The sequence below is a fragment of the Bos grunniens genome, chromosome 29, assembly GCF_055505025.1.
Source record: "Bos grunniens cultivar Pamir isolate PY7600 chromosome 29, Bosgru_T2T1.0, whole genome shotgun sequence".
In the NCBI taxonomy this organism is placed as follows: domain Eukaryota; kingdom Metazoa; phylum Chordata; class Mammalia; order Artiodactyla; family Bovidae; genus Bos; species Bos grunniens.
The window spans coordinates 27346521-27362892 of NC_141193.1; the positions used below are offsets into that span (position 1 = coordinate 27346521).

General features: G+C 39.4%; 1 protein-coding gene across 31 annotated transcripts in view; it reads left to right on the top strand.

Annotated features, from left to right (window-relative positions):
* Positions 1-16372, top strand: part of NELL1 (neural EGFL like 1) — a 1048536-nt gene that overhangs the window by 421627 nt on the left and 610537 nt on the right. Inside the window, exon 13 of one of the 31 annotated variants that reach the window (XM_086385580.1) lies at positions 8918-9128. The exons of the other annotated variants lie outside the window; for them this stretch is intronic. Within the exon in view, the coding sequence (XP_086241706.1) occupies positions 8918-9063 (146 nt within the window). The 3' untranslated portion in view covers positions 9064-9128. Of the gene's footprint in view, positions 1-8917; positions 9129-16372 lie in introns of those variants that run through there. 31 annotated transcript variants of the gene reach the window in all.

The window sequence follows — 16372 nt, forward strand, 5'->3', positions numbered from 1 at the left end:
GGACGTGATCCCGGGAAGGGGACATAACCTTGGACAAGGCAGCTTCTCCTCATTTGAGGGAAATTGCTAGAGTGAGTCTCAGAGGAGTGCACTTAGCTGCCAACACTCTCAAAATTGGAGGGATTAAGTGCTTCAGTCCTGAAGAGGGAGCAGGACAACTCACTGTTGTCCTTTTCAGCTTTTGCTTTTGCTGTTGAAACTTCTGACCAGGCATCACTGCCACAATTGTTTTCATATTCTGTCTCCTTTCCCCACCACAAATTACAGCACTTTCAACTTCCTTTAGTTGATTTGGTTTTGAGATGATTCCAGAAACTCTTAACTACTTGAAATGTTCATGATTCAAAAAACATAAAGCAAATTTCTTATCTGAGATAGTATTTGATTATAATGTCTAGGATTGTAATTAACACAGTATTTCCCAATCAGGGCCGCTGTCACGGGATGTATCATTGAGTTTCTCTTGCCTTGGAGTGAGGTTCTAACTCCTTAACTTTTGCTGAATAATGAGCCATCCTCAACTTTCTTGTCAAATAACAGAAATGTGTATAATTTCTTAATGTTTCTTCAGGTTGGCCTGGGCTGGATGGTCTTTGAAAGGCCCTCCTTACCTGACTGAGAAGGTGGATCAATGTCGGGTGGAATAGCCATATACCTGCCATCTTTCAGGATGCTAGCCTGGGCGTGGTCCCAATATATTGTTTTCAGAGTTACCAAGAGAGAGAGCAAGTCCCAGCATACAAGCACTTTCTGTGTCTCTATTTTTATGGTGATTATTATTATCCTATTAGCCAAAGCAAGTCCCATGACAAGCTGGGAGTCAGAGTGGTAGGGGACCACCCAAAGGCATGATACAGGAAAGAGAATTATTTGGGCATTTTTGTCAACATTCTCTCACAGGTACCATCCTCAGATGTTGAGACAGACATCTTTCATCTTTGCTCAAGTATCTGAAAATGCACTGTCCCGGGGTCATCCTATATGGCATTTCCCTAATTTTTCTTTATGCCAGCAGGAAATCTGGTGGATTATCCTCTTACTCCCTGGTGTCTGAAGTGGTTCTGTACATTAGATATGATTTCTTTGCCCCTATATAGAACTCTGACTCAACTCAACTTGATTCTGTCATTGGCCAATGCCTAGCAACATGTAAGCTGTTGGTGAATGTTTGTAGATTGGATGAGTGAAGGAAGTGAATGAGAGAGGGAAGGGAGTTACTGGTGAATTATTATTATTTTTTAATAATAAACTCAAAGCCTTTGAGCTTGCTCCTCAGACCTGATCTCATTGGTTTAAAATGCCTGTGTCTTGATAGAGGGAATAGGAAATAAACATGAAGTAAAGCAGGAAGGTCAGACACCACTGATTGACTGAGCTGAAAGAAGGAAGGAGGGATTGGATGCTTGGGGCTAGTGCACTGGGACGACCCAGAGGGATGGTATGGGGAGGGAGGAGGGAGGAGGGTTCAGGATGGGGAGCACATGTATACCTGTGAAGGATTCATTTTGATATTTGGCAAAACTAATACAATTATGTAAAGTTTAAAAATAAAATAAAATTAAAAAAAAAAAAAAAAGGAAGGAGGGATTAACTGGGAGCAAGTTGGAATTACTACATAACTCCAGGAAGTGTGTCTACCTGGGATATAGTGAGTGGCACCCTCTGAAGCTTGCAGTGTGGGTGGTCCAGGACCATGATCTGGATCCATCCCTGAGGACTTCATGTCCTCTAGTGCCTTTGTGATCCCTCCTTTCACACTAAGGTGAACTGTGTTTAAGATTGCTGAATTGCATTTTTAGGAGTTCCTGAGTATTTTCCTGCCAAACTATGGGGAAGGAGGAAAAACTGTTTAAGGCTGGTTACCTGTTCACAGATGTCACTTTAAGATGTCACTCCCCTCCCCAGTGCAGTTGGTTTCAGAACAGACAGATCCATCCCTAGCAAAAATTGCAACTTCGTCTTGCTATACACACACTTAATCTTTTGAAGACCCACACAGCTCAGTAATTCCTGGCGATTCCCCATTGCAGGCCCAAATTCAATACTTTAAAAGTGAAATTGAAAAAAAATGTGATTAATGAAATGTTAGTTTGACAACTGAAGCCACAAGCAAACACAGATGTAGAAGTCAGTCACTGGTGATGGCTGTGCTGCATTTGAAATGCTTTCAGAGCCCATGAATTAAAATAAGATATAATTGTCTACCTTTGTCAGCAGTATTATTAACTTAGCTCCCCCCATCTTCCTCCTATCACAGGAGATGATCTGTATGGTTTTATTTTGCATTGAAATAGCAGGGATAGGTGGGGAGACCAAAAAAAAAAAAAAAAACCTGCAAGCTCTTTTCTTCTTCCTTTAAGGCTTGCTTCAATCTTTCTTCTGTAAACTAATAATTTTAATCAGATTCTTAGAAATGACAATCCGAATAGAGATTACTTAAAACTCATATTTATATAAATGTAATTTTTGAGACAGTCTGTTTTAAATTGGCTTGCCCCACCCCCCGTACTTTGATTAGCTTGATTTGATAAGGTGTAGATAGCACAAACTCTGAAATGACCGGCAGAATTAAAATATGCAGTGTTGTCTGACTCAGACAAGAGGAATTATTTCTAAATCTTCTGTGACATGTAAATCTGCAGCCCTCCATCTTGGATCAGCCTGCAAAACTCAGATTGGGGTCGACAAGAGCTTCTTTGTTAGATAAATGTTCCTTAAAAACTTTTGAGCTTTAATATTTGTCCTCTTGCCTTAACAAGGATTGGAAACTACCAGGGTGATCTCAGGGTCATTTAACCTCTCTGGGACTTAGTGTTCTCATCTGTAAAGTGAGGGGGTTGGACTCAGGGACCACACGGATTGCATCTGATTTTGAAATTCAGTGACTCTAAGATATTCTTGACAGCCATGTGGCCGAGTCTCTGTAGATCTGAGGTTCAAGGGGCAACTCTTAACAATTCCTCACCATGCTGCTGGTTCAACAAGGTTTCACAGCTGCGGGGGCCAAGTCCTGTGAGTGGGAAGAGACCCCAGGGACAGGATCTCCTAGAGGAGCTCCTCTCACTTTCTGGACTGTGCACCCTTGAAATCCAGTGGTTGCATTTTATTTGAATTGGTTTAACTATGGACTTCCTTCTATGGAACATGATATTTTTCATTTATAAATTCAGGGGCAGCAGTGGCAGGGAGATAAGGAAGTGACCTTCACCACATGTTTGACACAGATGGTGCCAAAATGCACCCTTGTTCTAGTCCATCTTTCCTTGGCTCATTTATTTGCTCAGCAGATGTTTATTGAGCATCTTCAGTGGTCAGGCATTGTTCTAGGGGGCTGTGGGTGGATATAGCAGGGCACAAAACTGACACAGACACTGCTTCTGTAGGGCTCCCATCCTATCTGGGAATTGGAAATAGACCATAGATATGATTTAGGAGATAGTAAGTGTTAGGGAGAAAAAAATAGCAGAGTCAGGCAAATGGACAGTGCTGGTTATAGGAATGGTACAGTTTTCAGTGGAGGCAGTCAGGGAGTGTGGTCCTTACTGAGAAGAGGGCATTTGATGAGACTTGAAGAGAATGAGTGGGCCAAATGGATATCTGGAGAAGAGAAATCTGGGCTGAGGAAACAGGCAATGCAAATGGCTCAAGGGAGAAATGTTCTTGGCAGGAGTGAGGAAATAGTAGGAGTTTGATCAGTGTGGCTGGAGCTCAGGGAGGGGGAAGATGGAGAGTCAGGGCGAGTGAGGTCCCCAAGACCTTGTGATTCATTGTAAGAACTTTTGCTTTTACTCTGGGTGGAGTTCCCCACCAGGGAATCAGAGCTGAAGAGTCCCATCATCTGACTTATTTCTAAACAGGATCACTGTGACTATTGTGTTGAGGACAGACTTTCAGGGGTGAGGGGACAAGGGTGGTGGCAGGTAGATTGCTCAGGAGGCTGTTGGAAAAATCCAGGAAAAGATGATGGTACCTTGGACCACAATGGTAGCACTGAGATGTTGAGAGTGGTAATAGTTTGCATATTTTTCAGGGGCATAGCCAATGATTTAGTAATAGAGTGAATCAGTCCACAGATATTTACTGAGTGGTCTTCATTATGTTAGTTCCAGAATTGGAGATATACCAAGCAAGGACATCTCCAACAGTGTTGTGGGTTATATCTTGAACGCTAGAGATGAGTCTTTGAGAATGCTTGTTAGTTGGTTTAGTTGGTCACCAAAGAGGCAGCTGAGATCTGAAGGAGGTGAAGCCACCATGTGAAACATGGCAGAAGAGCATTGCGCTGCCAAGGGGACAGATGATGCAAAGGCCCTGCGGCCAGCATGAGCCTAGCCAGATTGAGGAAATAAGAAGCCTGGTGTGGGTTGGTGAGTCAGAGTAGCAGAGGTGATGATAGAAGATGAAGCTGCAAAGGTAAACAGGACCAAACCAGGGTCAGGATTGGATCAAGGAGGAGAGTGAATTGCTGAGGCTTGTTTGGTCAGAGACACCAGGCAACGTGAAGGGAGAAAACAGGTGTTTTCGATTTGAATCTAGAACCACATTGATGAAGCTAGTGCCAGCTGTCTTGAGCCCATATTCAGGAAGGATCCATCCCAACTGTGCCAATGAGGTGATGCTGAAGCTGTTGATCCGTTACAGCTGGATGGTCTGTGTGAGCATGACCTGTTTTGAACTTAAGTGCACTCTGACCTCAAGGATCTCCTCTGGGACCCTTGCTGACATCAGGGCAGGAGCTCTCCCCAGGAAGCCCAGGGGGTCACTCTCAGCTGCACTATGTACATTACATAGTAAATGTCAGCTTATAAGTTGCAGGAGATACAGAATAAACTACCTCGATCCTACACAGTTAAGGGGGAAAAAAAGAGCCTTTCTCTCATTTTTATGACTCAAGAGCTTCCTGCTATCATTTTCATCAGTTAGAAAAGGGAAGCAGTTGGAGACATTATCAGGCCTAGGAAGCTTTCCCTAAAACATAATTGTTTGGCAAAATTGCTTTTCTTTGTATATGTGTCCATGTTTACAATAGGTCTCCTTCAGGTGGCAGGATGCCCTACTTGAACGAATGTGTCTCTCTGATAAACCAGATTCTTGGTCAAAATCAATTTCTGTTTCTGTGAAATCTAAACAATAGGAATAACAACAGCAATCAAAAACTTGATGTGTTTTTTTTCCCCATTAACTATTTTGTAGGTTCTTCCTATGTATCTTTCAAAATATAATTGCTTTTCCTGATTTCAAAAGCAGTCTGTTTTCATTGCAGAAATGTTGGAACTATAGAAAAATCTCTAAAGATAAAATAAAACCATCCATAATCTACCATCTAGTGATCAACTATGGTTAACATTTTTATATGGACTTTTCCAGTTTCATCTTTCTATTTTTTTCCTATCTCTGTCTTCCCCTCTCTGTCTAATAAGAATACTTGCTTTTTTTTTCTTTATAAACTTAGTATCATATTGTACTTACTATCTGGTAAAATCCTTTTCCATTAAATAATGTATTTTCAGCATTAAATATTCAAGACCATAATTTTAAGTGGCATCTTACATTATATTTTCTATGTATTATAATTCTCTAAAAGTTTAGTAATTAAAAAAAAACTGTTGTGGAGACTTTGTAAACACATTCTTGAGAATATCTGGGTTTTTTTAGAACATGTAAAAATGGTTAAAGAAAATAGATTCCACACTGTTAAGGTCCTTACGAAATATTGTTGAATTGTCCTAAAAAAAAAATTGTGTGGCTTCATACCTCACAGTTAATATAACACTTTTACCCCAATTCTGTCATCCTCATGATATTATGGAGAAGGCAATGGCAACCCACTCCAGTACTCTTGCCTGGAAAATCCCATGGATGGAGGAGACTGGTAGGCTTCAGTCCGTGGGGTTGCTAGGAGTCGGACACGACTGAGCGACTTCACTTTCACTTTTCACTTTCATGCATTGGAGAAGGAAATGGCAACCCACTCCAGTGTTCTTGCCTGGAGAATCCCAGGGATGGGGGAGACTGGTGGGCTGCCGTCTATGGGGTTGCACAGAGTCGGACACGACTGAAGCGACTTAGCAGCAGCAGAAGTAGCATGATATTATATTTTTTGAGTCTTTCTAATTTAATAGATAAATAAGTGACAGTGGACTCTCTTAGTTGACATTGTTCTGATTACTAATGTGTTAAATATTTTTCATATATGTATTATACGTGTGCGTTTATTCTTTCAGGAATTGCAAATTCATGTCCTTTGCCCTTTTTTGTTATCAGTGTATTACTCTTTGCCTTTTTTATTTTTATATTTTATTTTATTATTTTAAAATAAATTTATTTATTTTAATTGGATGCTAACTACTTTGCAGTATTGTAGTGGTTTTGCCATACATTGGCATGAATCTGCCATGGGTGTACATGTGTTCCCCACCCTGAACGCCCCCTGCCAACATCCCTCCCCATCTCATCCCTCAGGGTCATCCCAGTGCACCAGCCCCGAGCACCTTGTCTCATGCGTTGAACCTGGAGTGGCGATCCATTTCACATATGATAATATACATGTTTCAATGCCATTAATGTTCAGTCAGTTTTCCAAGTGTGACAGTTGCATTTTAATTGGTTTATGGTGTTCCTAGAGTGACAGAAGCTTTTGGTTTACATCAAATCTTTAATATCTTCATCATCAATGCTTCTTTATGTGCTTTTTGTTTATAAACACATTTGTCACAGATGTACTATTGTAATTTATACATTACTTTAGTTGCATTTAAAACTTGTGCCTTGTTGTATGAGTAGAGATCTAACATTATTATTTTTCTTCAAATAGTTGATCAAATGTATCAGAACTATTTACTTAATTGTATTCATTTGATTTCTGATTTAAAATATCTTTTGTCAGATGAAAATAGTGAAGTCAGTATTTCAGTTTTTGTAGTATTGCACTGTCTTTAATATAAGGCTTCCCAGGCAGCATTAGTGGTAAAGAACCTGCCAGTGATGGAGATGTAAGAGATGCAGGTTCCATCCCCTGATCAGGAAAATCCCCTGGAGAAGTGCATGGCAACTCACTCCAGTATTCTTTCCTGAAGAATCCCATGGAACAAAGGAGTCTGGTGGGCTACTGTCCATAGGGTTGCAAAGAGTTGGACATGACTAAAGCAACTTAGCACAAGCATGCATATGTAAGTTTTACCTCAAATCTTTCTCTTTATTTTCCTTCTTTTTTCTTCAAAAATGCCTTGACTCTTCTTCTTTATTTTTTCAGAAAATGTTTCTAATAATTGTTTGCTGTTTAGTTGTGAAGTTGTGTCCAACTATTTTGTGACCCTATGGAATGTAGCCCACCAGGCTCCTCTATCCATGGGATTTCCCAGGCAAGAATACTAGAATGGGTTGCCATTTCCTTCTCCAGGGGATCTTCCCAACCCAGAGATTGAACCTGCATCTCCTGCCTTAGCAGGAGGATTCTTTACCACTGAGCTACCAAGGAAGCCACTTCTAATAACTGTATCAGCTTTCAAAGACATTTATAGTGGAATTGAATTAAATTTATAAGTAGGTAATTTTGAGAGCATTGCCATCTTTATAGGAATATCAGTTCATTTCAGTTCGGTCACTCAGTCATGTCTGACTGTTTGTGACCCCATGGACTGCAGCACGCCAGGCCTCCCTGTCCATCACCAACTCCTGGAGTTTACTCAAACTCATGGCTGTTGAGTTGGTGATGCCATCCAACCATCTCATCCTCTGTCAACCCCTTCTCCTCCCGCCTTCAATCTTTCCCAGCATCAGGGTCTTTGCAAATGAGTCAGTTCTTTGCATCAGATGGCCAAAGTATTGGAGTTTCAGCTTCAGCATCAGTCCTTCCAATGAATATTCAGGACTAATTTCCTTTAGGATGGACTGGTTGGATCTCCTTGCAGTCCAAAGGACTCTCAAGAGTCTTCTCCAACACCACAGTTCAAAAGCATTGATTCTTCAGCACTCAGCTCTCTTTATAGTCCAACTCTCACAACCATACATGACTATAGGAATATAGCACCTCTCTTTTGCAGGTCAACTTCCATATACTTTAACAAAAGTTTTGAGTTTATTTACTTCTTAAAGGTCTTGTGTAATTCTGTATACATCTATTGTGTATTTAAGCATATGGTTTAACATTGGCAGAAACTTCTGTTATATGTTCTGGTTGAATGTTGGTCTAATTTAGGAAACATACTGATCTATGATTTTATTTTTAACTGGTTTCGTACTAAGCAGAGGACATACCGAAGAGGGATTATTTAAATGTGGGCCTGTTGGGAGCTGGGGGTCAGAGATGCCTCCAGTAAGACAGAATACCTGGATATGGATGCTTTGTCTTTCAACTTTTGTTCCTCATACCGTTCAGCGTCTTTCTGAACACACCATAGAAACTCAGTAAAAACTTTTGTAAAATGAGTTGGTTGGTTATTCAAATAATCCCTTTTGATTTCTGCTACTCAGTGAGACTGGGAAAGGAGGAATGGAGGGAAATATTGGTTTCCATGCTGTACGCTTTGGAACGTTAGAATATCTAAGCGCCTAACGTTTGCTGAGTACTGTCGGCTGCCCTGGCCTTGGGCCAGGCACGAAGCACACACCCATGCATTTCATCTCCACAGTGTGCTTGTGAGCTGGGTATTTCATCATCCCCTCAAGAGCTGGCGTGAGAGAACGCCAGCAGTTTGTTCCAGCAGAGGTGGGCAGGGCCAGACTTTGAAGCCAGTCGGTGCTGTACCATAGCCCTTCTTCCCAAGCTGAGTTATGTTAATTCACGGAAGTCCCATCCAATGAATTATGTGAAATTATAGTGGCCATGGCAATGCGACATGATATTGGTAAATGATATGACTTTTTATTTTTTTGCTGCTGCTAAGTTGCTTTTGTCTGACTCTGTGCGACCCCATAGACAGCAGCCCACCAGGCTCCGCTGTCCCTGGGATTCTCCAAACATCAAACTTTTATGCTTTGGATTCAAGGCTAAAGACAGCCTGTAGAAGAAATGAAGAGGTTTACATGCCTGTTGAACTCTTCATCAAACTCTGTGTAACTTAGTCACCTTCCCTTTCTGGCTTCAGTGTCATCATCTGAAAAATGGGGGTGGATTATGTAAACTTTAGGGAAATTTTCAATACTGTAACCACCTGTGATTATGATACAACCTTCTGTTCTCAGAAGATAGGCTGCCAGACCTACTGTTCAAATGAATGTTCATTTGACACTGACTATATTTTTATGCTGAACATAAAGCTTATTTTAAATAAATCATTTGTTTAACAAGCTCTTCTTGCCATTAAATTCTTTCCAATTTTTATTAAAATTGAAAATTTGCTCCTCTAAAGCATCAAAGCACATCAAATGTAAACTTTCATATTTGCTGATTCATAGACTCACTAAATTTTAGAACCAAAAAGGATATTAGAAATTGTCCAGCACAGATAAGGAAACTGAAGCTCAAAGATGCTGAGTTACTTCCTGAGACCACATGATAGTTAGGTGACAGGAATGTGATATAAACTCATGTTTATATCATGACAGGAATGTTATATAAACTCAAGCTTCATGACAGGAATGTGATATAAACTCAAGCTTCTAGCTACAGCCTGTATAGTTATGTCCATTATTTTCATGGTAAAAACATTTGACTAACAGAGGCCTGAAACATTGAAGATGTTTCTAGGGAAGGGATAAAAAAAGGAGTGTGTGGTTTTCAAATTTTGATAACTTTAAAGGACAAACAAAAAACTTGCAGTTTAATATCATTGAGTGTATCCTTCATATACTGAGGACTTCATCAAATCAGTAAGATCAACATGTACATTTTAAATATCAACCAAAACATATTAAGAAGGCATATCATAAAGGAAGAAATATAAATGACTTTAAAAACTAGAATGGATGGAACAGGCAAAGGGGAAAAAGACGTGTAAACCACCAGTTATAAATAAGTCACAAAGATGTAATGTATAGCTCAGGGAATATAGCTCAGTCAATAATGTTATAATATTGTGATAATTTTATATGGTACCTGATCTATAAAATATAAAATCGGTATGTTGTACATCTGAAACTAATATAGTATTGTAAGTCAACTTCAATAAAAGAATAAAGATGATCTAATGAAAAAAGAAGTTAAACTTCTATTAATCTGTAAATTAAAACAACTAGATACCATTTTCCAAACTATCAAATAAGTCAAGATTAAGATAAAGATAGCACAAACAGGGAAATAGACACTGTCATGCTTTCTGTTTTTAGCAGAGTCATTTGGCAGTGCTTATCAGGAGTCTTAAATTTTTACACATCCTTTGTACCAGGAGTTCACTTCTCAGAATTTATCTTGAGGACATGTTATGGTTATGCATAAATATGTCAATATATAGATGTTTATCCACCTTTTGTGGATAAAGTAGAGAGTGACTGAAACAATGTCCAATAGTGATTGAAACAATGTCCAATAACAAGAAACTTGTCAAGTGTCAATAGTGTTAATCCATGTAATTTAAAAAAAAAAGGAGTCTGCAATAAAAGAGAAATAAATACTTGCTGTATTATTCTGTGTACAAAAAGCAAGCTGCAAATGGGGTGTTAAATGAAACCCCCTGTTTGAAAAATTGCATCAATGTTTGGAAATTTAACCTCCACATTTAAAACTGGCTATGGATTATGAATGATTCAAAATTTTCTACCTGTCTATATTTCTTTATTTTTCTATAATGGCAATGAGTTATTTTCATAACACTAAAAAGAATTAAGTACTTGGATTATTTCCAAAGACATTTAAATGATTTAAAGAAACTTATTTTTTCTTATACCTTACTGTTTTATGTAGAGAGGTTGTTGATTAAAAACTGCTATGTCAATTGTTTGGCAACTTCTACCCAAAGGAGATTGAGTCTGAGTTCAAAATCTAGGCAGTATATGATCCCAAAATAAAACGTTGTGTACTAGGACAAGTCCTTGTATAAGGACAAGAACAAGTCCTCTCTCTAAGGAGATTTTGTCACTCACCAGTGGGCACAACTCTTATACTATGTAACGAATAGACTCATGGGCAGAAGGGCAATTATGTGGGCATGGATTTATGGATGTCAGCTGAAGCAAATTTGTTCAAGATTCTCTCTGGTTTAGGCTTAGTGATAAGTTCATTATAAAACTAAAATCTCAAATACATTTTGAATTACTTAATCTAGAAATACGTTATCTTTATGTTCCATTCTTCTATTATAATAAAATAGTTTGGGTCTGACAATCATCTTTTGAAATGAAAACATGATTTAATGAAATAGCATTTTCTAAGCTTTAAGTGAATCAAACGTTTGGATTTGCGTGTTTAAATTAAATTTTTTTCTTTTGCTTTTATTAGTAAGCACAGTCTGTGTCATTTCTAATTCTGCTGTGCTGTGCATTGAGCTTTGTTTTGGAAGTGAGATGGGAGACTTCTCAGCATTTTATCCTGTTCTCTTGGTGGCACTTAAGCCTCTAATTGCTGAAACCCTAACAGTGATATTTGTGTTTATCTGCACTCATAAAACAAGGCAATCTCCCAGATCTAATGTGAACTTTACTTTTCTGTATCCACAGTGCCAAGTGCACTTTCTGTTGGTTTTGGGGAGATGTAATTAACTCAGATGTAGCAATGGATTATTTGTATAAACAGGGCTTTAAAGCGCTAGAATGTCTCATAGAAATGTGACATCTAGTTTGAATGCAAGTGCCGGATCTTGCTTTGAAACGTCACAGGGAATATGAGCTATGGGGGCTACCAACAGACTTCTGGCCTAAATTCCTTTCCTCCCACACTCTCACTGTTGTGTCATCTCGTTAGTTTTGCGTCAGATTCCAGAATGAGAGGTATGCTTTTCTGCTAGGAGAAAATTAAATTCCGTCAAATGTAAACCCAGAGCCACCTTTGGCCACATAATCACCATCTTCTCTCATCTCCTCTGGTCGAGTCTTTGCAGCTCTGGTACCCAGGGCTGTATTAGACTCAAGCTCATGTAGATGCTCAGTCATGTCCAACTCTGTGTGACTCCGTGGACTGTAGCCTACTAGGCTCCCCTGTCCATGGGATTTCCCAGGCAAGAATACTGGAGTGGGTTGCCATTTCCTTCTCCATTAGACTCATGATGAGTTGTGAAATCCTGTTTATCCTTCGGGGCTCAGTGCAAATACTACCTTTCTCCAGGGTAGAATGAAGAGTTCCCTCATCAAGCTCTTGTAATGTCTTAAAGATCCATCTTTTTACGTACTTTTCACCTTGCGTGGCACTTCATCTTAATCCTCTATCTCTACATCTATACTGTGAGTTTCTCATCTTCCTGAGGGCATTCGCACATTTGTTCTCATTTGCTCAGTCATATCTGACTCTTTGTGGCCCCATGGACTGTAGCCTGCCAGGCTCCTATGGCCATGGAATTTTCCAGGCAAGAATAACTGAAGCAGTTTGCCATTTCCTTCTCCAGGGGATCTTCCTGACCCAGGGATCAAAACCGAGTCTCTTGTGTCTCCTACATTTGCAGGTGGGTTCTTTACCACTGAATAATCAAGGTTTATTTAGATTATTATCTTCAGTGCCCACCCCATGGTCATACTCAATGAATATTTACTACTTAAAATGAGCAGAGCTTCAGACATTTCCCAGTCTGCTTTTTTGTACTGCTTTCTGCATCTCTCCAAGAGAATCCTTCTCCCTTGCCTTCACTCCCCAAAGCCAATCTTGCCTATTCTTCTGGCTTTTATTCCTGATGATGCTATAGGCATCCCTACAGGAAAGTAAATTTATTTCACCAAGTATAAGAAAAATTTATGTTGTACCAATTCAGAGAAAGTAAGAGCTTCTTGCTTTCTCGTATACACTGGGGTCTAAAAGTGATTGATGTGATAGGGCTGGCTTCCCGTATTCTCAAGGATGGCTGTCATCTATTCTTTGCCCTAAGGGACCCAGGAGTGACAGGGCATGACAGTGAATAAATAAGTCTTCTTTCTACTAGGACTTCTACCATTGCTGCCATTGGAATTAAGTGGAGTATACTGTTGCTGAATCATAGGCTGACTCTATTATCTTACATTAAAAAAATGATTAGGTTGGTGCAAATGTAATTGTGGTTTCAGAACCTGAATTTTAAGTCATTAAAACTAAGCTCAAGCACATCTTTATTAATCAAAATAGGAACCACTACAGTCAACACACTTTTGCCAATGAGAAATAAGTTTATTCTTATAGCATAAAAATCTGTGCTTTGGGATTTGATGCAGTCTCGGAAAGCATTTTCTGTGTCCTGCTGGTTGTGGAAGTGTTTTCCCTGAAAAATGTTGTCGAGATACTGGAGGAAGTAGCAGTTGCTTGGCGAAAGGTCAGGTGAATATGGTGGATGATGCAAAACTTTTTAGCCCAATTTGTTCAACTTTTGAAGCGTTGATTGTGTGACATGTCATCAGGAGCTGTCGTGGAGAAGAATTGGACCCTTTCTGTTGATTGGTGCCAGCTGCAGGCTTTGCAGTTGTCAGTGTACCTCACTGATTTGCTGAGCATACTTCTCAGATGTAATGGTTTCAGTCGGATTCAGAAAGCTGTAGTGGATGAGACCCAGCAGCAGACCACCAAAGAGTGACCATGACCTTTTTCTCATGCAAGCTTGGCTTTGGAAAGTGCTTTGGAGCTTCTTCTTGGTTCAGCCACTGACTTGGTTGTTGTATGAAATTCACTTTTCATTAAATGTCAAAATCTGATCAAAAAATGGTTTGTTGTTGTTGCCTAGAGTAAGAGAAGATGACACTTCAAAACAATAATTTTTTTTTTATTTGCAGTCTGCTCATGAGGCACCAACTTACCGAACTTTTTCACCTTTCCAATTTGCTTCAAATACTGAACAACCATAGAATGGTTAACATTGAGTTCTTTGGCAACTTTTCATGTAGTTGTAAGAGGATCAGCTTCAGTGATCCTCTCAGTTGGTCATTGTCAAATTCAGATGGCCAGCCACCGTGCTCCTCCTCTTCAAGGCTGTCACTTGAATCTTTCTTGTGACATTTGCAAGATTTGCAACATTTCTTGAACCACCACTGCCCTGTATGTTCAGTGTTCATTAGCAGTTCCTGGGCCCAATGTGTTGTTGATGTTGTGAGTTGTCTCTGCTGCCTTACAAACCATTTTGAACTTGAATAAGAAAATTGCTGGTATTTGCTTTTTGTCTAACATCATTTCCCTAGTCTAAAATAAATATAAAATAAACAGTAGTAAGTCATTAGCAAAAAGAGATAAAGTGAGAAATGTGCATTCAAATGATGTATAACAGAACTGCATTTAAGAATGTATTCCAATATCGAACAGCAAAGTTCAACAATGCGAAACCGCAATTACTTTTGCACCAACCTCATAATACATCTTGTGGGCCCAGCGGGCCAGCAAGGATGTAGAAGGCTGTGTGCTGATGAACCACATGGGGACATTAGGTAAATAGGACCTTAGTGTCACTCTCTGCTTCTGCTGCTCCTGGGAAGACCACGTTGTCACTGTTCATCTCCTTAAGCCATTTCTATAGCTCCAGCCTCACTTAGCAGGGCTGTGGCTTTGAACTCATACAGTCCTGAATTCGAATCTTGACTCTTCTTTTTATTCACTTGGGGACTGTGAGCAAATTACTTAATTTCAGTGTGACTCTGAGTTTCCTTTTCTGTATTGGTTAATTTTCATGTAAACTTGACTAGGCTAAGGAATGTCTAGATAGCTGGTAACACAGAACTTAACATTGTGTCTGTGAGTGTGTTTAAATCCGTAAACGAAGTAGAGAAAATCCCCCTAACCAATGTGGGTGGGCATCTCCAAACTGTTGAGGATTGAAATAGAACAAAAAGGCAGAGGAAGGGGGAGATTCTTTGTCTCTTCTTGAGCTGGGATTTCTGTCTTCTCCAGCTATTAGACATTGGAGCTTCTGGTTCTTGGGTCCTCAGACTCTGAGACTGATACCAGTGGCCCCTCATGTTCTCTTGCTTTTAGCCTCAAACTGGGAGTTATACCATAGGCTCCCTTGATTGTTAGACCTTCAGGATTTTGACTAAATTCATCACTTGTTTCCCTAGTTCTCCTGCTTGCACATGATAAATCATAGGACTTCTTGGCCTCCATAATGGCATGAACTAATTCCTCTAATAAATCTCCTCACACACACACACATACACACACACCCACACACAGACACATGTATAGATCCTATTGGTTCTATTTCTCTGGAGAATCCTGACTAATAACCTGAGCTATCAGGGAAGCCCATATAATAGAAATGATAATATTATTTACTTCATAGAAATGTTTTGAAGACTAAGTTAAATTGTATAATATGTGTTAAAACCTTGGTAATTATGAACACTTAAAAATATTAGCTGTTATCAATAACTAATAAATTGTCATTTGGTTTCCTGTGAACATGTGGATTAGCCATGGCATCATTATTACAAACATGGTCTGCCTGGTGTGTGTTTTTACACAGCATTTCAACCAAGTTCTCTTTATGCCTGCTGACATCTGGTAAAATGTTATATTATTGATTTCAGAATCCTATTATGTACCAAATAATGAACCTGAGTGTAGGGAAGAATAAAATGCAATAGAAGAAAATTCTTGAATTGTCTAGGATCTCCTCCATTATTTCTGCTGGCAGCAGTTGTATTTGTTGACTTTCCTCTTTTTTCCTGCCTGAACCATCTTTGGCATAGAAAACCTGATACCCAGCCTGACACATCTGGTAGATTCATCAGTTCTTCCTATTCTGTGCTCATATCACTGATTTAAAACCTGCTTGTTAAATAGTAAACAGGCTGGACAAGGTCTTTGCTTTAATGGGACTTATATTCTAGTGGAGACAGATAGGCAGCAGGCAAGCATGTGAAATGTGTGTGTGTAAAAATTTCAAGTCATGATAAGACACTAACAAAATCAACTAAAGTAATGGTTAGGGTGGAGTGTGGAGTAATGGTCGGGGGTGGCGTGTGCGGGTAGGGCTTACTTTATTGAACAAGGACATCATGGAAGGTTTCACTGAAGAAATAGTCTTTCTGTCTACTGAAGAGCTTTGAAAGGTAACATTTTTACCAGGTAAAAACAAGAGGGAAAGCTGCCACACTGTAGAATTTTGGAAAGTGAGGCTTCAGGGTCAAAGTTTTGGTTTCCAAATTCAAATCTGCTCTTTACTGATCTGACTTTGGATAAAATATTTATCCTTACTGTGTTTAATTTGCTTACCTGAAAAAGGGGTTTGCTGTAAAGATGAAATGAAATACATTTCTTAAATTGATTGATGTGGCACCTTGCTCAGGAAACTTTAGCTAGCAGTAACACTTGCAAAGGGCTTACTGTGAGAAGGAG